The 22,011-nt window shown below is 37.7% G+C and overlaps 1 protein-coding gene across 3 annotated transcripts in view; it reads right to left on the bottom strand.

Annotated features, from left to right (window-relative positions):
- The window catches only part of mei4 (meiosis-specific, MEI4 homolog (S. cerevisiae)), a 99,632-nt gene that overhangs the window by 44,031 nt on the left and 33,590 nt on the right, over positions 1 to 22,011 (bottom strand). For 2 of the 3 annotated variants that reach the window (XM_059357010.1, XM_059357012.1), the window contains one exon: positions 3,103 to 3,228. The exons of the other annotated variant lie outside the window; for it this stretch is intronic. In XM_059357010.1, the coding sequence (XP_059212993.1) occupies positions 3,103 to 3,228 (126 nt within the window). The remainder of the gene's footprint in view (positions 1 to 3,102; positions 3,229 to 22,011) is intronic. 3 annotated transcript variants of the gene reach the window in all.

Here is a 22,011-nt window from a genome sequence, read left to right as displayed (position 1 = left end):
ACTCGTCAGTTTGTGTCTAAAACTCTTCAGTTTGTTTATAAAACTCGTCAGTTTGTGTATAAAACTCTTCAGTTTGTGTATAAAACTCGTCAGTTTGTGTATAAAACTCGTCAGTTTGTGTATAAAACTCGTCAGTTTGTGTATAAAACTAGTCAGTTTGTGTACAAAACTCGTCAGTTTGTGTATAAAACTCGTCAGTTTGTGTATAAAACTCGTCAGTTAGTTTCTAAAACTCGTCAGTTTGAGTCTAAAACTTGTCAGTTTGTGTATAAATGTTGTCAGTTTGTGTGTAAAACTAGTCAGTTTGTGTGTAAAACTCGTCAGTTTGAATCTTAAACGGGAAATCAACAGTGCTAATATAATTTTACCGTAATATTACAAAAAGTTGCACCGTATTTATTACGGTAAAGTTCTGGCAACCACAGCTGCCATTTTTTTTCAGTGTAAAACTGCTATTAAATCACTATACATCAATATCTTTTTCAGATTTTATTTTCATAAATCTCTTAAAAAACTTCAGACTTGTTGAAAACGACCAAACATTATGGTGATTTTATAGCAGTTCTAGTGTGCGGATAGTAAATTTAAGGAGGCCATAAGGGTTAAAGGTTTCTGAGCTCTATTGCAGACGCTGACGCTTTCTTGCTTACAAATCATCATTACTGTTGGTTTGTTGGACACAATGGCTCCGATGCAGCACGAGGCTGTTTTGCATTGTCAATATCTCAGTCAGTGAACAGTGGGTTCAGCTGTTTTTTTTTTTTCTTCTCTCTTTTACTTGGCCCACAAAAATGCAGTGTTGATAAAATTCTCCTTTTTGGCATCGGAGGCTCAGAGGAGGAGGAGGAGGAGGAGGAGGAGGAGGAGGAGGAGGAGGAGGAAGAAAAACAGGCGCAAGAGAGCATGACCGAGCCTGCTGAGTGGGAGGGAAGCTCAGCAGGAGAGGTGACGGGGGGAAAATCATCTGTATCCTTTTCCTATTTTACACATTTCCATTTCCAAGGACCCCCGGTGGTTTGACACTCAGCTCTGCCTTTCACAGGAAGCCGGCCGGTGACTCGGCTTGGCCTGTGACTCACAGCTACTGAGAGACGTTTGAATACAAGCGGTGGGACGCGGTATCGATCACGGCGGTGCGGGAGTGGCCGAGGCAGCCAGTCAATAGGGCAAACTGTTTAAAACCAAAAGCCTCGCACAAAGGCCGGCTGTCTCACAGCAGAAAAAGGTGAAATAAAACAGTGTACGAGGGAGAGAAAGGGAGAAATAAAAACAGAAACACACACAAGAAAGAGTCATGATTTCAAGATGAACTATGAAACTATTTGTAGAGACATTTAGAGTGTGCTTGACTCTGGCCCGTGACTGTCAGTCTACATTATTAGATTACAATCTGAGCTGTTTTCAAAGTGGAAAAGAGGAGGAAGTCATGTGAGATAATAAACCAGGTGTTGGTGTGTGTGTTTGTCCATGTCTGTCTGTCTGAAACTAGTGTGTAACTCGTCAGTTTGTGTGAAACTCGTCAGTTTGTGTGTGAAACTCGTCAGTTTGTGTGTGTGAAACTCGTCAGTTTGTGTATAAAATTTGTCAGTTAGTGTCTAAAACTCGTCAGTTTGTGTCTAAAACTCGTCAGTTTGTGTGTAAAACTCGTCAGTTTGTGTCTAAAACTCGTCAGTTTGTGTCTAAAACTCGTCAGTTTGTGTAAAACTCGTCAGTTTGTGTGTGAAACTCGTCAGTTTGTCTGTGAAACTCGTCAGTTTGTGTAAAACTCGTCAGTTTGTGTGTGAAACTCCTCAGTTTGTGTGTTAATCTTGTCAGTTTGTGCATAAAACTCGTCATTTTGTGTATAAAACTTGTCAGTTCGTGTATAAATTTTGTCAGCATTTTTGTCCAAACCGTAGCTCCTATCATTGATCCGACTTCACTTTGAACATCCTCAGTTCTTCCTTAATGTCTACATAAGTGTTTTGTGAAGAAAATGAAGAAATAGTTTTTTTGTGCGATCAGAAGAAACTGGTAGCTCTGCTTTCCTCCAGAAATGTCCCCTCCTTTTCCCCATGGCGGTCTATGAGGCTGTGGGTGGTGTTGGTGGATCATCTGTGGTCCTACGGCTAAACTAGAACTCTGACAGCTTTACCACACCAATGTGAGGGAGAAGACACATTTTAATACGTTTATATCTATAAATTATTTCTGTAGAGTGGTATCTGCTGCCTCGAGTGCAGTTTCCAAATTTATTTTTTGACATATTTTTCTCCCCCTCTGCACTCTAGCGATGATGTCACCCACTGTAGCCTCTCCATAGGGTAACATTGGGGGGAGTTTTCGGGATGTTTTTTTTTTCATTTACATCTTTTTTTAGGTAATTTTGTGTCTTTTTGGATGTTTGTATGTCTTTTTTGGTCATTTTGTGTCTTTATTTGGTAATTTTGTGTAATTTTGTGCATTTTTTTGGACCATTTACATCATTATTTGTAAGTGTGTGTCTTTTTCTGGTCATTAATTGTCTTTTTTGATCATTTTCCATCTTTTTTGGTAATTTTGTGTCTTTATTGTGTCTTTTTGGATCATTTCACATCTTTATTGGTCGCTGATGTCATCCACTGTAGCCTCTCCATAGGGTAACATTGGGGGTATTTTTTGCCATATTTTTGCCGAATAGTTTGAAAACCGTTTGTCGAAACCCTTAGAAAAGTCAAAGCACACTTGTCATGGCCGAGACGGTCGATTTGATACCTTTATAGTGTATGTGAGACCAAAACTCTGGGAGGAGTAGTCGACCGGAAAAAAAACACGAAAGAATAATAATAAGAAGCCCGGTGGAATAGTATAAAGTGGATCTTTCAAGCACATTCAATAAAACAGTGTATGAGAAAGAGAGAAAGGTAGAAATAAACAGAAACAAACACAAGACAGAAAGTCCTGATTTCAAGATGAATGATGTAAATACGGCTTTGGCTGGTAGACAGCAGTGTGAGGGAACAAACAGGCAGTATAGAACCAGGAGGAGGTGGAGGGATCAATGCTGTCACCGAGCCAAAGGAGAAGAGGAGGAGGAGGAGGAGGAGGAGAAGGATGGGAGAGCAGGAGCAGTGGGGTGTTTACCTGGAAGGCCTGCCAGAGCTGATCAGCCAGGGCGCTGATTTCAGAGAGGATGTGACGAATGAGAAAGGACTTTGACATGCTGCTGCTCCCCAGCGTGATCAGGTACTCCATCAGCCTCTCTGCAGCCTGCAGCCAAGGAGGAGGAGGAGGAGGAGGAGGAGAAACACAACAACATCTCACTGATGGAGAAACTCTCTCTCTACTGGCATTCACAGCTCAAATAAACTTATCAAGGACCCAAAAATCTGTCAACTCACTCATTCTCATTCTAACACTCACAAAAATGTCAAAAATGTTATAACAATTAATTACATTTTGAGTGTGCTTAACTCTGGCCCGTGAGTCTACATTATTAGATTACAATTATAGCTGTTTTCAAAGTGGAAAAGAGGAGGAAGTCCTGAGAGGTAATAAACCAGGTGTTGGTGTGTGTGTTTGTCCGTGTCTGTCTGTCGGAAACTAGTGTGTAACTTGTCAGTTTGTATATAAAATTTGTCAGTTTGTGTATAAAACTCGTCAGTTTGTGTGTAAAACTCGTCAGTTTGTGTGTAAATCTTGTCAGTTTGTGCATAAAACTCGTCATTTTGTGTATAGAACTTGTCAGTTTGTGTATAAAAGTCGTCAGTTTGTGTATAAAACTTGTCGGTTTGTGTGTAAAACTCGTCAGTTTGTGTATAAAACTCGTCAGTTTGTGTGTGAAACTCATCAGTTTGTGCATAAAACTTGTCAGTTTGTGTCTAAAACGCGTCAGATAGTGTCTAAAACTCGTCCGTTTGTGTATAAAATTTGCCAGTTTGTGTATAAAACTTGCCAGTTTGTGTGTAAAACTCGTCAGTTTGTGTGTAAAACTCGTCAGTTTGTGTGTAAATCTTGTCAGTTTGTGCATAAAACTCGTCATTTTGTGTATAAAACTTGTCAGTTTGTGTGTAAAAGTCATCAGTTTGTGTATAAAACTTGTCAGTTTGTGTATAAAACTCGTCAGTTTGTGTATAAAACTCACCTCAGGTGACGGAGGAGGGGATGGATGTAATTTGATGTCTTTTTTTGTAATTTTGTGTCTTTTTCGGTAATTTTGTGTCTTTTTAAAATAATTTTGTGTATTTTTTAATAATTCAGTGTCTTTTTTGGTAATTCTGTCTTTTTTGTAATTGTGTGTCTTTTTTAGTACTTTTGTGTCTTTTTAAAATAATTTTAGGTGTCTTTTTTAAAGGATTTCGTGTCTTTTTGGGTAATTTTGTTTATTTTAAAAATAATTTTGCGTCTTTTTGGTAATTTTGAGTGTTTTTTGGTTATTTTGTGTCTTTTTTGGTCATTTTGTGTCTATTTTAAGTAATTTTGAGTGTTTTTTGGTTATTTTGTGTCTTTTTTTGGTCATTTTGTGTCTATTTTAAGTAATTCACTTTTTTTTCTGTCATTTTGTGTCTTTGTGGCTCCAGCGGCCCCCAGGTAATTTGAGTTTGAGACTCCTGAGATAAAGCGATCAGTCCGTCTTGAACGTTTTGAAAGGACACTGCACTAATCGAATCGAATCAATGAGACAAATCTTAACTCCTCCACACATTAACACACTTCCTGCTCCCCCTGAGCCTCCAGATGGCTCACACTCCAGAAGAAACACTTAATATTGTCTGAAGCTCATTATTAAGCTTATAATGAAGCACAATACACACAAAAAAAACAGGCACGCAGGCAATTTCTATTGCCGTTTAAAATAAATGTACCATGGAGTTGAAAATGTTTTAGATGTTGACAGAAGATGACAAATGTTTCTTGGATATTTCAGTCTTCAAAATCATTAAAACTATGATTAAAAGTGGTTCAATGTCAATGTCTGGCACAAAAAAAACAATATAAATGAAGCAAGAATAATACGCTGTCTGGGTTTTGTCAGTGAAAACAGAAAAGCAACAAACTCGGAGAACAAACTAAACTTCCAGAACAAAAGGACAACTGTCACTTCAAACCTCTATCATGTGTTTTATTCAAGATTTTCTCTGTGTTAGTTTATCTCTCAGTAGTTTATCACTTCTTGTATGTGGTTCTCAGACTCAAACTGAAGACACAAATATAAAGTTGAAAGGTTTAAAAGAGTTGGTCACGTTACAGTGAGGTTGATTTTCAATGCAGTGAGTCCACGGGAGCCAAAGTTGGTGTTTAAAATGGGAAATTAAGTGGGTCCACAATTAAATGTTTAATAATCTTCAAAAAGTGAAGGTAAATGTCCAAAAAAATGCACAAGAATGTCCAAATAAAGACACAAAATGACCAGTAATGACGTAAAATGATCCAAAAAGACACAAAATTACTAAAAAAATATGCAAAATGACCAAAAAAGACACAAATTTACCCGAAAATGACACAAAATGACCAATAAAGACGAATAAAGATCCAAAAAGACACAATAAAGACACAAAAGTACCAAAAAAATGTAAAATGACCAAAAAAGACACAAAATTACCAAATAAAGACACACAATTACCAATAAAGATGTTAAAAAAAGACAATAAAGACACAAAATGACCAAAAAAGATGTAAAGCTTCCTAAGTTATCAAACATGTTTGAGTGTTATGTAAATATGAATTAAAATTGCAAATTTTTCAGGTTTTTTTGGATATTACAATTAAAGGTTCATTTGTTTGGACAGATATAATGATAGCAACAAAATATCTGATAAGAGTTTAATTTAAGAGCTGATATCTAGACATTTAACATGGTTTTAATAATAATAACCACAATCATTATCAAGAACACCATGGAAAATGTCTAGATATCAGCTCTTATATTAAACTCTTTTTTTTGTTATCATTATATTTGTCCAAAATATTGTGTTTTCATTTAAAATTTTAACGATTTATTTTGTTGCTTTTCATGTTGCTCCAAGAAATGCTATTTTATTTTAATCAAAACAATAAATTAATAAATTTTTCAGATTAAGAATTTAGTATGTTTCATTTCAGATAGTTCTCAATCCATTAATCGTAACGGACGCTTTTATTTTGAAGGGACGAAAAGAGACTTGATCCTGTCAATTGTGTCTCATAATGTCAATGTCTCCTAAATTAAACTCTATTTTTGTTGTTATCATTATATTTGTCCAAACAAATGTACCTTTAGTTGTACCAGACATTAAAATGAAACAGAAATTGAAGAAAAACAAGGGTGGTCTGATCATTTTCCCACAAATGTATGTTCCTGGTTTTAATTATTGAAATTAAATCAAGTGGTGAGATCGTGCACACAGAATATTGTCTGTATATCCTTTGTGAAGAAATTTTGGTACTTCCTGTCATGGTGGTACAAGGAGTAGGTGGCGACCTACTTGATATTCAAGACACAATGCATTGTGGGAACTCACTAGGGCCTTAACTCTGACAACACCATTGCTGTGTTCCAATACCCATACTTCCATGAGTACACTCAAATGCAGTACACTATCCGCACTCACAAGGTACACAGATTTCAGCAGGTGAGTGTTGTTCCAAATCTAATACTCCGTGATGCACTTACCGGAAATGACGCTCGCGACGGCCGCCGCAGCTCATCACCCGCGAAAAACTTCCGGCTTTAAACGGCGAAAAAATGATCCTTTGTGTTGTTTAATCTTTACTTCTACAATCCGGCAATATGGCTCCATTAACGCAGCAAATGTGGAAAATGTGCCGGCGTCGTCGGCCGCCATTACAAACATTTTTTTCGAGCCGAGCGGCTCTGCCTGGCTCCGCCTCTTCCGCTACGTAGACAAGATGGCGGCCGTTGAGTGCGTATAGTGTACATCGTTCCACACTCAGCGTTTTGACCGTTATGAGTACAACATCCGGGTCCTTTAGGTACACTTCTTTTCACCGCGATCGGAATCGGAACACCCTGCGTACTCAAGCTAAGTACAGTGAGTACGGGAAGTATGGGTATTGGAACACAGCACATGATTGAGGGGAACATGTAGATCAGGGGGCTCTGTCCTGATGTGATGTATAGGGCAGAAAGATAGGGCTGCATTGAGTCTTGCTGAAGAGCCAATGCTGAAAAGTGTAACAGTCATAAGTCGTGCGGTGTATGGGGCTTTGTTGTACTGTAAAAGAGCCATTCGGGATTGTGCGGTGTATGGAATACGAATGTGCTAATAAAACTTGCTGAACAGAGTATCGAGTGCTTTGTGTTTGGCCAGCTCACCCATTAACTTAGTGCAGTTGTCAAAATTGCCACGACACCTTCTTCATGGTTATTAAATGAGGTGCATCCCTGGTCACGGATCACCGACACCAAGTACGCACACGGAGCAAAATCACTGACTTTTATCCACCAAACGGGAGGAAACGGTGCATTTGTTGGGGAGAATTTTCAGCAGGAGATTAATCAACATTTGGTGTGGCAGCAGGATGGTGTGTGTGTGTCTGAATAAACTACAGTGTGTGTGTGTGTGTGTGTGTGTGTGTGTGTGTGTGTGTGTGTGTGTGTGTGTGTGTGTGTGTGTGTGTGTGTTCATGGTGAGGAAGCAACATGTCACGCAGAGCTCCCTGATGAGTTTTTAATAGTGGACAACAGTGGAGCTCTGCAGCAGAGGAAGAAGATAAATCAGACTGTGATAGACAAATGATAGTGGTTATAGATCTGCTGGATGGTGAAACAGTTATCTGCTACAGCTCCAGGTTTGAACTCTCTGATCCTGATCCAAAAAAAGACATTTAATGACCAGAAAAAGACACAAAAGGACCAATAAAGATGTGAAATGTTGTCAGCTACAGCTACAGGTTTGAATCCTATGATGCTGGAGGGTGTTTGCTTAGCATGCACGCTCATATTCAGCAACAGACTCATTTATATTCCAAAAAATGATCAAATAAGACATTAAATGACCAGAAAAAGACACACAATTACAAAAAATGATGTAAAATGTCAAAAAAACGGACAAGAATTACACATTATTACAAAATGAAGACAAAATTACCAATAAAGACATAAAAAAGGTCCACAAAGGCACAATAAAGACACAAAATTACCAAAAAAATGACATAAAATTATCAAAAAAGGCATTAAATGACCAGGAAAAGACACAATTACAAAAAATTATGTAAAATGTCCAAAAAATGCACAAGAATTACACAAAATTCGCAAATAAAGACACAAAATGACCGTACACGTAAAATAATCCAAAAAGACACAAGACACAAAATTACCAAAAAAGATGTAAAATGACCAAAAAAGCCACAAAATTACCAAAAAATGACAAAAAAAACCCACAATTACACAACATTACCAAATAAAGACACAAAATGACCAATAGACATAAAATGATCCAAAAAGACACAATAAAGACACAAAATTACCAAAAAAGATGTAAAATTACCAAAAAATGACATAAAATGATCAAAAAGACACAAAAGTACCGAAAAATGACATAAAACAATCAAAAAAAGATACAAAATCATCAAAAAAATGACATAAAATGATTAAAAAAAGACCAATGTCAAAAAAACACACAGGAATTACACAACATTACCAAATAAAGACACAAAATGACCAATAAAGATGTGAAATGATCCAAAAAGACACAAAATGACCAATAAAGATGTGAAATGTTACTGCTGCAGCTCCAGGTTTGAATCCTCAGATCCTGGAGGGCGTTTGCTTAGCATGCATGCTCATATTCAGCAACAGCCTCATTTATATTCCTCCAGTTTGTTATTTTTTTCATATTTCCAGCAGCACATGAACAGAGCGGCCCTGTGTTGTCGTGCCAGGAGGCAGCAGCTCACTGCAGCAGCTGGGGAGAAATTGTTTGGCTCAAGGGCGCAAAGACTATTGTTGCTTTTCAGTTTGGTTCGGGGGAATTCAACTAGTAACCTTCACAAGTGTGAAGCTCGCAGCTGATCAGAGAGGCGTGTGAGCAGCTGAAGAGAAAACTACAATCTGGTTTGCTTTGTGTTGAAACTGTCTGCTTGATTATCCTATCAAGAGATTAATTGAAGGGAGGAGATTGTTGTTTATCTAACTAGTTGGAGATTGACGAGAAATTGACGTAAAATGCACAAAAATGACACAAAATTACCAAATAAAGACACAAAATGATCAAAAAAGAATATTAAATGACCATAAAAAGACACACAATTACAAAAAAATGATGTAAAATGTCCAAAAAACACACAAGGATTAGACAAAATGACCAAATAAAGACACAAAAAGACCAATAAAGACGTAAAATGATGCAAAAAGACACAAAAATGACACAAAATTACCAAATAAAGACACAAAATGACCAATAAAGATGCGAAATGATCCAAAAAGACACAAAATTACCAAAAAATGAACCATAAAAAGATACACATTGACGAAAAAATGATTCAAAATACCCAAAAAACGCATAAGAATTACCAATGAAGACCAATGAAGACCAATAAAGACGTAAAATGATCCAAAGTGACACAAAACTCACTGGGCTGAGACATAAAGTACAGTAGTACTGGTAGTTTAAAGTACTAGTGTTTGGGTTGGTGATGGAGGTCAGTTTCTGGCTACATTCATCAGGTAATTCACCACTTCTGTCATACCAAGCTCCACTAAGGCCCAGATCTTTTCCAGTCTCTTCCGCTCAGCGCTCTCCTTCTCCTTTGACCATTTCTTTGTAATCCTGCTGGCTGCAGCATCGATGTCACGCTTCACAACGTTATATCAAAAGCTTTTGTTATTGCCAGTGACACGCTGCCTCTACACTGACACAGCAATGATGCTCTACAGAGCAAAACAGAGCTGCCACTGATGGAACAGTTTTTACCTTATGTGGTAAATGTCTAAATCAGGGGTCTCAAACTCAAATTACCTGGGGGCCGCTGGAGGCACGATCTAAATGACTAAAAAAAGACACAAAATGACAGAAAAAAAACTAAATTACTTAAAAAAGACAAAATGACCAAAAACAGACACAAAATGACAAAAAGACACAAAATGACAAAAAAAAAATCTTAAAAATGCACACAAAATGACCAAAAACAGACACAAAATTACAAAAAAAAGACACAAAATTACAAAAAAAATACACAAAATGACCAAAAAAGACACAAATTTACAAAAAAAAAAATACACAAAATGACAGAAAAAAAACTAAATTACTTAAAAATGCACACAAACTTACCAAAAAAAAAAAGACACAAATTACTAAAAAAAGACACAAAATTACCAAAATAAGTAATTAAAGGGACCTTCCACACACAACACGGTAAAGTGCCATTCATATAAAACTCACATTAAACTTTCATATCAAGGTGGGGGCCACAAAATATCATCACGAGGGCCACAATTGGCTCGCGGGCTGCGAGTTTGAGACCCATGGTTTAAATTGTGAAAATGAAGTTATTGCAACATGAAGAAAAAGGTTATTTTCACTAAAAATGGGTGGGTGGTTGGTTGGTTGGGTGGGTTGGTTGGTTGGTTGGTTGGTTGGTTGGTTGGTTGGTTGGTTTGTTGGTTTGTTGGTTTGTTGGTTTGTTGGTTGGGTGGTTGGGTGGTTGGGTGGTTGGGTGGTTGGGTGGTTGGTTGGGTGGTTGGGTGGTTGGTTGGTTGGGTGGGTGGGTGGTTGGTTGGTTGGTGGGTTGGGTGGGTGGGTGGTTGGTTGGTTGGTTGGTTGGTTGGTTTGTTGGTTTGTTGGTTTGTTGGTTGGGTGGTTGGGTGGTTGGGTGGTTGGGTGGTTGGGTGGTTGGTTGGGTGGTTGGGTGGTTGGGTGGTTGGGTGGTTGGGTGGTTGGGTGGTTGGGTGGTTGGTTGGTTGGTTGGTTGGTTGGTTGGGTGGGTGGGTGGTTGGTTGGTTGGTGGGTTGGGTGGGTGGGTGGTTGGTTGGGTGGGTGGGTGGTTGGTTGGTTGGTGGGTTGGGTGGGTGGGTGGTTGGTTGGTTGGTTGGTTGGTTGGGTGGGTGGGTGGTTGGTTGGTTGGTTGGTTGGGTGGTTGGGTGGTTGGTTGGTTGGTTGGTTCACCATACAAAATGTTGAAAAGTATATAATACAATTTGCCCTTGTTGTCATAATGTTTCAAGTTGGCGGTAGTGTGTCCAGACTACATGGTGATTGTATAACATGTCTTCTTTGGTCCAACCAAGACTCCAAAAGTTATTCAATTTAAAAAAGGTTTAAAAGTGTCAAATATTAAATAATGTACAATACTGAGGTCTGAATGCAGCAGCAGGTCCTGGAGCACAGACTGAGGCCAGAACATGTTTTTCCATCTCTTTACCTACAGATTTGAGTTTGGAGGTTGGAAGAGCACAGCTGCTGTAGTCTCTGTGGGTTCAAACAAGTCTCTTGAAACTTTCTTGGAAAGCGAGATGTGGCTGACAAGCACTGAAGGCTGTTGGTATATAACCTTACCTTTGAGTAAAATATGGAGCAAACTGTAGCAGAATCTTTAAACTTTCCTCTATTCTCTCAGGGGTTAATCCTCTGGGGTCTATAAAGGTCTATAAAGTTTCTCCATTTTTTGTTTGACGTTCCAATGTCATGTAAATCTGTAAATATGACTGTTTAATTTGAAAGTACAAAAATACTTATTCACGTGTAAAAGTAGGATTATCTAACACTGTTCCTATAAATAAACATGTTTTTATGGTAATTTTTTAAGTATAGTTTTATTATATTTGAATTTGTTCATATTTGCAACCTATGTTTTACATTTTTCAGGTCCGAAAAAGTTCATTGAGCATATTTGTGGCTTTTATTATCGTAAATAGTATAATTTTATTTCAGATTTCATGATTTTTGTGTATTTTTGGGCTCAATATGTGAATAAAGTGGGTTAAAGTGAAAAAATAATCGTCCGATCATGTTGAAGTTGTGCTGAGAAAGTACCAAATACCAAACATGAGTATAGTACATATTATGTGGTATATAAAGGGCAACTAGGCTCAGACCCCAGAGGGTGAACAACCACAAAGCTCTACATTTACATAACTTCTAATCCCGTTCTCCAGCCATAACAGTCAAAGGCAGCACCGTCTGAAAAATGAACGGTGATAAAAGGAGTATTTGAGTGTTCTGTTTGGGGTTGAAGCGCACAAGGTGGGCTGGATGCAATATACGAGGAGGTAATAAAAGTTCCTCCAGCAGACAAAAGGATGACACGCTAAGACGAGGAGGCTGTGAGGCTATATGAGGCCAGCCAGACACTAAACTCTCTCCTCTCTGAAAGGTTATTACATGAAATACGCCTGCAGTCGAACACAGCGGGAGAGTGACATTTGAATGACGCCACTTGGGATTCAGGATCTGCAATTTCATCGTCTGGGCTCTTCATCTTGTCCAATCTCCTTCCCCCCAGACCGTAACAACTCCTCCAGGTGTGTCTGAGGAGCCGAGGCAGAGAAAGCAGAGCTCTCCTGGCTCTGAAGGCAGGACCTGCTGCTGGGCAAATTGCAGCTGCTGGCTGGAACAAACTCAGACTGTAAGCACTGTGCTGACACCTCCGGAGGACTCTTATTCAGCCGTTTTCATTGTTTGAATACATACAGTAGACGGGGCTTTTATAAAGGGGACAAAAGATGATGGTGGGTTTTTCTGCAGTACCACAATGTCTACATAAGCAACTCTCCTACTGGAACTAATACTGAGACGCTTCTGACTGGTGCTTTCCCATCATGTTTGGATTCATTAGCAGGTTTAAAGACTACTTGTAACCCATTTTCAGCCGGTTCTGAGCCAGTGCCTAATCTCGAACAAATTCTTGTTGTTTTAACATTCAAAGAACCGACTCTCGGCCAGGGAAACTGGTTCCAGAGCAGCACCAATGGACAGTGACCAGCAAGAAAAATGGAAAAGTAGTGACCACCATTTTTAAAAACAGAGCTGGTTATCAGATTAGTAAGTTATTTAGTTAGTTGTTTGGTGGGTTGGTTGGTTGGTTGGTTGGTTGGTAGATTGGTAGATTGGTAGATTGGTAGATTGGTAGATTGGTAGATTGGGTGTTTGGGTGGTGGGTAGACTTTATTGACCCCAAACTGGGAAATTATTGTGTTATAGCAGCAGCAAAAATTAAAACAGCAAGCTCACCGTACAAAATATTGAAAAGTAAAAAATTCAATCTGCCCTTGTTGTTATTATGTTTCAAGTAGGCACTAGTGTTTCTGGGAAACAGAGACGCATACAGTGATGTAATGACGTGGCTCTCTAGCATGTGAGAAAGAAAACAGTTTTGCAAGTTGATCCAAATGTGAACCAGCACCAGAACTAGAACTAAAACTAGAACGATGTTCATGTTGGTCCAAAAGGGCTGTTATTGACGTTGAGAGTCCAACTTGAACCACACTAGAGCTAAAACAACAAACAGAATAATTTAGAGAAACAACTAATTGACTTCTAACCTTGATATGTACAATATTTAGTATTTGACACTTGGTTTGGAGTCTTGGTTGGACCAAGGAAGACATGTTATAAGATCATCATGTCGTCTGGAAATTCTTTCTGTAGCAATTCTTGCCAATATGACTCCAAAAAAAGCCTGAAAGATCTGCTATTTTACTTCATATTTTACATAACACTCAAACATGATTGATAACTTAGAAAGTTGTCATTTTAAGCTGTCTGTCACCTGTACAGCTGTAAAAATGTCCCTTTCTACCTATATTAGTTTGGTTTATTCTGGTTTCTTCCTTTGTTTGTTTTTGGTTTTAGTCTTTTTTACTACGGTTTATACTTGCATGTTTTTTGTGTATATAAATATTATTTGTGCTACAGGTTCTTTGTTTTAATTGTGCATTTTAATTTGGGTTATTGCGCCAACTAAACTAAAAGAATGACCACTTGTTGCACCCCGAAAACAGACTACAACTGTTCCCTTCAATCACAAATAATGGTGAGGAAAACTATTCCTTTTATTAGTACATTAGTATACTAGTACTAATACATTTTAGTGCACATGTATATATTAAAGTTATGTATTTAAAGCAAGTAAAAGGACCAGTGACTAAAATACAGCAACAACCACCCAGCTCATCTCTACTGTGAGATCATGTCAGTGAGCAGCAGGTTGGTTTTGGGTTATAACTCACATAGAGAACACATGTTGGCACTTATTCATTTTGAGAGAAAGGAGATTACAAGCACATGGATGTGCACATGGGACAAATCCCGAAGATAAATCAGTTCAGGCCGGGCTTGTGAGACGGATCATACCTCTCCCTGCATGACAACAAAGCAGATCTATAGGAGCCTGTATAAGACGTATTCTGAACTCAAACCTGCTGTCACCAGAACCTCATTTCCTGAGCCTGTGATTCATGTCTACTGACTATCATGGACTTTTTCTTTGCTTTACCAGGAAAACTGGCATGTCACATAAAAGAGAGTTACAGTGTAATCGTATGGAGTCACTCGGCTCGGATCAGCAGACTCGTGGGTGCTACAACACCAACAGTTCACTTCAGATGTTCCCGGGAGTCACTTCGTCTGACTAACAACCACGACATGGTGGCAAAGAACACAAGAAGCCGCTCCATTCAGATAAGATATGTGCCAGATACTAGAATAAATTACTAGAATGGGTTTTGGAGAATGCAAACCTTCAACAAGACCAATGGTGCGTTCACATGCCCCTCAGATTGGTCCCATTTCCAGAGTTGGGAAATCGTTTGCAGAACAATAAAGGCAACAATCAGGTGACATGTGAACAAAAAGTTTCTCAGACTTTCAAGTTGTTGTTCCGACTTTCTCAAGAATTTTCCTCGTCAGTAACTCATTTTTCAGATTATTCCGACACCACATGAATGCAGCAAAAATGCTGTAATGCTTGTAATGTTAACCAAAGTGACACTTTTTTTGGTCATTTTGTGCCTTTATTTGGTCCTTTTGTGCCTTTTTTATGGATATTTATGCATTTTTTGGGGTAATTTTGTGTCTCTATTGGTAATTTACATATTTTCTTGTCATTCTGTGCCTGTTTTTGGTCATTTTGTATCTATTTTTGGTCATTTTGTGCCTTTTTTGGTCATTTTGTGCCTTTTTCGGTCCTATTGTGCCTGTTCTCTGGATAAGTATGTCTTTGTTGGGGTAATTTTGTGTCTTTATTGGTTATTTCCATCTTCTCTTTTTTTCATTTTGTGTCTTCTTTTGTCATTCTGTACCTTATTTGGTCATTTTGTATCTTTTTTTGGTCATTTTGTGCCTTTTTTTGGTCCTCTGTGCCTTTTTTTATGGATATTTATGCATTTTTGTTGGGAATTTTGTGTCTCTATTGGAAAATTTCCATCTTTTCTTGTCATTCTGTGCCTTTTTTTGGTCATTTTGTGCCTTTTTTTTGGTCATTTGTGCATTTTTTCTGGATATTTATGCATTTTTGGGGTAATTTGTGTCTCTATTGGTCATTTCCATCTTTTCTTCTCATTATATGTCTATTTTGGTCATTTTGTGTCTTCTTTTGTCGTTCAATGACCTTGGCCCATGCTACACCCTTCCACCAAGTTATTGGCCAGATGTGACAAATCCAACCTTCAATTATGTTTCTTAATGACTGCCATAGAATAAATAATGGTGAAGTTATTTGCATAATTTAGTAATAGAATTACAGACCTAACAGTAGAAATTAAACATAATCACTGAGTGCTCTATCATCCCTTCATATTATCAGGTGTAAGATAATCTACTCAGCAGTTCATGAAGACACTGTATCCCAGACAATCTAATTCCACTGCAAGTATAAAATGGTTTTTGAGCAGCATGTTTGACAGATTAGTCTGGTGTCAGGATGTTTTAGAACGCCGTCCCAGAGGTCGTTTTTCTCCGCTGACACCCCTTGATCTTGTCAGGAGTCTTTCCAGTATTAAAATTACTCCTGCCCTTCATCTCTGACCTCCCTCCTCCATATCTGGATTGTCTTCAACAATCAGTGTGACTGGCAGAGCGATGGAGTGTTCACTAAACGTCAGAAATATAAAGAGTCTATTAACGGGGAAACCTCAAAGTCCTTCGCAACGTCCTTTCTGAGAAAGTTTAAGAGAATGAAACTTTTTTGTGGAAAATTCTTCGATGAAAAATAGTAAGATGGTCACGTTCTGCACATGCACACTTAGCGGTGAACATAAAGCTGTTAGGTCCGAGTCAGAGTAGTGATTAATGAACACACTTTACATTCAAACACTTTTTTTCCCCAAGTGCCCAAAAGTGTCAGGGATGTTGTAAAAAAACAAAAAACTGCAAAATTACCATAAAAAAAAGAGGTAAAATCACCGAAAAAGTACACAAAATTACCAAAAAAAGATGAAAAATTACCAACAAAGGAACAAAATTGCCAAAAAACTATGTAAAATTTCTAAAAAAAGTTGCTCCACATGTACTTATTAAAGTGTTGTCATGTTTCCACCCTCTCCTGTCCTCTCCTCTCTGCTCTGTGTAAACAGCCTCTCCTGTCCTCTCCTAATATCGGGATATTCTTTTAGGGCCATATCGCCCAGCCCTACTTCACTGAGGCCTTGTCAGAATACATTGAGGAAAAAATCAAATAAAATCCAGTAAAAGGAGAAAACGAGGCAGGCCGAAGCACTTAGAAAGCCTTAATTACTCATGCATGGAGTATCACAGATCAAAGAGGAGTGGTATCAAAGAGAGGATTTGGACTTGAAGCAGTAACAGTGTGGTCTCCCTCTAGAAGGTGCTGTGATGAAAAGGCGAGCCAGATCTGGTGGGAGTCTCACAGCGATGATTACAGGTGCAACTTGTCTGCTACTGAATGCCATTTCAGAAATACAGGACTACAGGACTACAGGGGCCGAGAGTGGCAGGAAGCTGCTGAAATGCCATGTTTACATCATGTGGGATGGAAGTTATGGGCGACTGACTGCTGACAGCTTCTGCTTTTAAATCGGCCGGAGATACCAGCTTCGCTCTCAAGTTTTGGCTTTTCCACAAGTTTCCATGTTACATTTAGCACATCGACTCTTTCTCAGCAAAGGTAAAAACCACCTCGACCAAGTGGAACATGATATTACTGAAGTTTTTGCTGAGATTTTATTGCATTTTGCAGTGTGCATTTAGCATTTTTAAAGCAATCTTTTGTGTTTGTTTCTTGTGATTTTTATGTATTATTATTTTTACGATTTTTATGTGTTTTTGGGGAGGGGGTTGTGTTTTTTTTATTTGTGTTTTTGTGTGTGTTTTTGGTTTAAAAAATGTGTGCTTTTGGTGTGTTTTTTGTGTTCATAATGTTGATCCAGTAAATCAAAATTTAAAAAATAATGATCAGGTCATATAGGTGAGGTTGTGCTGAAAAGAATGATACCAACATGGCATTTAAACATTTTTTATGTGATAAATACAGGCAGAATGAAAGAATCAAAAACCAACAAAATAGCCCCAAAAAGGGCTAAATCACCAATTCAGATTTAAAGGTGCAATGATTAGCATGCAAATAAGTAACATATTGGCTCTTAATTAGTCATTATTAAGTTGTTTGGACAAATATAATGACAACAACAAACATAGTTCATACAAGTTTAATTTAAGAGCTGATATCTAGACATTTTCTATGGTTTTCTTTATAATAAACAAAATCATTATCAAGAAAACCATGGAAAATGGCTAGATTTAGTTGTTATCATTATATTTGTCCATACAAATGTACCTTTAGTTGTACCAGGCCTTGAAATTAACAAGAAATAGAAGAAAACAAGGGTGGTCTAATATTTTTTTCCATGACTGTATATATATCCATATATAACTAGAAAAGAGCATCCAGTAGAGTGCATATCCCAAACAAAGAAGAGTTAAATCTCACTCAATCATCCGTTCCTGCTCTCTGGTGGCAAAGAAAACAAAAAAACTTTGACTGATATGCCGAACTTTAGCTGAGGTTTTTCCAAAATCGTGAATCACTGCAACCACAAGAGAACCTTGAGCCAACAGTCATAACTGTACACAGAAAACCTGATTGATTGATGGATCCAGTAGTACAAGAGGTTAGCTGACAGAAGAAGTGTATATCTTAATCAATCTCTACCAAACATATCACAATGAAAATGAAACCACATTTAACCCATTGACGCCGGGAAAGCATTACCGCATTTCTACCATTAAAGCCGGGAGCGCTGTTGCGTCACTCTACCATTAAGGCCGGGACAGCGGATATGTCATTTTGTAGTATTTGTAGTTTTTTCCACCTATTTTCGGTCTCTTGGCCAATGAAATGCATCAGAATACAAGTGTGAGTGTCATAATGCAACATTGGACTTTTCCAGAACTTTAAATCATGGAGGAAGACGACTATAGCGGAGGAGCTCAGCAGGAAGTGACGGAAGAGATCTGATGAAAACAGCACCGATGATTTTATTGCTGATCCGACTTTGAACCCTCGGAACCAATCGACCGGCATTTATGGATGAGGAATATGTTTTTAGACGACATATTTTCACCGAAGAACAGACAGATTTGTGGCCATCTGGAGATAATAATAATATTATTAATAATATATTATTAATAATAATAATAATAATAATTGATTGTGATGATGATATAAGAAATCATGACTGTTTATGTCTTATATTACTTTATGCGTCGTTGAGTACCCTGAAAAGTTCAATATATAAAATATATTATTATTTATTATTATTATTATTATTATTATTATTATCATCATGATAATTATTTTTTTATTAGAGTAGGCTAATGAGAACTATGTCTTGTTCTTCCAGTGGTCATATCATGTTTGCATCTTGCTAATGGGCATGTATTAGTATTGTGCATAGGATTTTTTATTCAGTCAAATGTAACATTTGCTGAGTTTGTTGATTTAAAAAAAAACTTTATTGAAGGTTTGGACAAATAAACTCAACTTCGTATGAAAGCCACGGGTATAAGCTCTCAAATACTTTTTGAATTTCATTTTTATCTGCTACAGAGGCTGAAAAATCTATTATTTAGTAGGTGTTGAATTTCCAGAAAAACTTCAGGTTTTAGGGGGTCATTTGAAAATCACCCAGAGGTTTTCCAGGCATTTTTTCCCAGGCGCTTTAGGCCTTAATGGGTTGACAGAGGATATGTACAGGTGCATCTCAATAAATTAGAATATCCCAAAAAGTTTATTTATGTCAGTAATTCAATTCAAAAAGGTGAAATAACACATTATATATAGATCCATTACACACAGAATGAAACATTTCATGTCTTCGTTTACTTAATTTCTTCTAATTATAATGATTATGGCTTAAATTTAATGAAGACCTAAAATTCAGTGTCTCAAAAAATATAAATATTACAAAAGACCAATTTTAAAAAGTATGTTTAATATGGAAATGTTGGCCTCTGAAAAGTTTGTCATCTATATGACTCAATACTTGGTTGGAGCTGTTTGACTTGAACTACTGGAAATTGACTTTCCATCATATTCTAATTTATTGAGATGGTCCTGTAAGTCCATTTACCACTTTACCATTTAGGATTGTGTCTGAGAACAAAATTATCCCAACGTTATGCTCCCATGTATGAGCCCTCCACAGTGAGTTACTGATTTTAATTCTCACTGATATTGGATTGGTATTTGGTATCAGCAGTAAACTTGAGCTGAGGTATCAGAATCAGTATCAGGAAGAAAAGAAAGTCACCTTCTGCAGGAAGTTTTCTGCTCACTGATAATTACCAGTGAATACAAATCATCCTAAACTCCTAACAATAACCTCCTCCACAGTGTTTTATGCCTTCTGTTTTATATTTTCCCTAAAGCTGTTTTGGCATTTCATGGTGGCCAGTTTTTCGATGGCACTGTATAATTATGATCTGCTCTTGTAGGGGGTTGTATACCCTGACATGGTGAGGTAAAGCCAATTTTCTACCTCACTGGACAAAAAAATGGTTCCTTTGTATTCTGGTCTAAATAAAAAGTTTCTTAAACTTTTATGCCCTCACATTACCGAATATTTAAACAAGTCACAGAATCCCTGAAGCAGCATGAGGAGATGCCTCTGCAGCATTAAGTCTAAAGTGTTTCTCTCAACTCAATAGAGTGTAGCTTAAACAAGTCAAATGTTTCATTCATCACATATGAATCTATGACTACTGCATGTTCCTAGGCCTGGCACCATAACACATTTTTTAAGGTGTTTTTTAGGACGATATATTTTCCCAGAAACTATCACGATAAACGATAGTATCATTGAGTTCATCCTTTTCCACAGCAATGAATTTTTAAATCTCAAGAATATTAAACATTTTGAAATGTGGAAAATATATATTAAAACATCCTAGATAAATAAAACATAAATAAATAAACTACTATCAAAACAAATAAAATAGACTCTTAGGCTCTGTTGACAGAAATTGCACTAAATATTAAGCATTATTATTATTATTATATTATTATTAGATAAATATTGTATTATATAGTATTAATAATATATAAATAGCTGTTTCTGAGATTTTTTTGTCAATTCCTACTTCCTGTCAAACATTTGCGAGGTGTGGCTCCTTTAAAAGGCAGGACAGTCAGTGCTAACAGGCTAACAGTTAGCTCTGTAGCAGTACAGTGCGCATGTGCTAACAGTTAGCTCTGTAGCAGTACAGTGTGTATGTGCTAACAGTTAGCTCTGTAGCAGTACAGTGTGACTGTGCTAACAGGCTAACAGTTAGCTCTGTAGCAGTACAGTGTGAATGTGCTAACAGGCTAACAGTTAGCTCTGTAGCAGTACAGTGTGTATGTGCTAACAGGCTAACAGTTAGCTCTGTAGCAATACAGTGTGTATGTGCTAACAGGCTAACAGTTAGCTCTGTAGCAGTACAGTGTGTATGTGCTGCTGTTGCAGGAGGTGTTAGCTTAGCGATCTCTGTTTGTTTACAACAAGCACCAGACACTTTGTGCACAGTTAGTGATGCTGGTTTGTTTATGATCAGCGGCAGACACTTTGTGTACAGTTAGCATTAGGGCTGCACAATTAATCAAATTTTAATGGTTATCACGATTCTGGCCTCCACGATTTAATTAGCCTGTTTGTCGGTGATATTTCCATTTTAAAATGCGTCTCTCCTGCATATCTAATCAATCTCTTTCTACACCAGTAGTCCACCAACCACCAGGGGGCGGGGTCTTTTTTCTCCCCTGTAAAAAGCCTGGTTACGCAGCGAGACTGGGGAAAATGTTGATGGCTTATGTAAACAACAATTATCGAGTCCACAAAAACTCAATCGTGTCCATTTTTATATATTGAACGATAAGTCGATAAAGTAACTATCGTGCCAGGCCTACATGTTCCCTTTTAAATGATAATGCAGTAAAGAAACACTGTGCATGCCTGTTAATGGACGTCCTGCTCTTTTAATTTGCTCCACCTCGCTGTGATTGGTTGTCTGGCTCTAAGTAACCTGTCCTGTAAGGCTGCAGGAGAACTGGTCCCTGTGGGAGCATTAAAGTTCCTCACTGACGGATCGCTGCAGTCTTAATCGAAGTCCTCATTAAATTTACATCATTGTACACCCTCCTCACCGCCATCATCGCTTCCATTGACAACTGTTTAACATCACTTCACCGCTTCCAAGGGAAACTCAATTTCTCCACCGTTAGTCGTGACAATCGGAGAAGCAGAATTTGCTCTAAAGAGGAGCATTGCCTGCAGCCACCTGAGGATAATTCTAATAATAGGGGTATCAAGACAACCTCACCTATATGACCTGATAATTTTTTTCATTTTGACTTACCTAATAAACATTTTGAACACAAAAAAACAAACAAAAACACTAACAAATTACAAAAAACACACATAAAACATGAGAAACAAACCAAAAACACACACAAAATTACAAAAAACACATTCAAACACAGTCAAAACACACCAAAAACGTAATAAAATACAAAAAATCGCTTCCATCGACAACTGTTTAACATCACCGCTTCCAAGGGAAACTCAATTCCTCCACCGTTAGTGGTGACAATCGGAGAAGCAGAATTTGCTCTAAAGAGGAG

Source organism: Centropristis striata, chromosome 18 (genome assembly GCF_030273125.1).
Source record: "Centropristis striata isolate RG_2023a ecotype Rhode Island chromosome 18, C.striata_1.0, whole genome shotgun sequence".
Lineage (NCBI taxonomy): Eukaryota > Metazoa > Chordata > Actinopteri > Perciformes > Serranidae > Centropristis > Centropristis striata.
The sequence above is the reverse complement of the archived record's forward strand: the minus strand, read 5'-3'. Positions and strand labels throughout refer to the sequence as shown.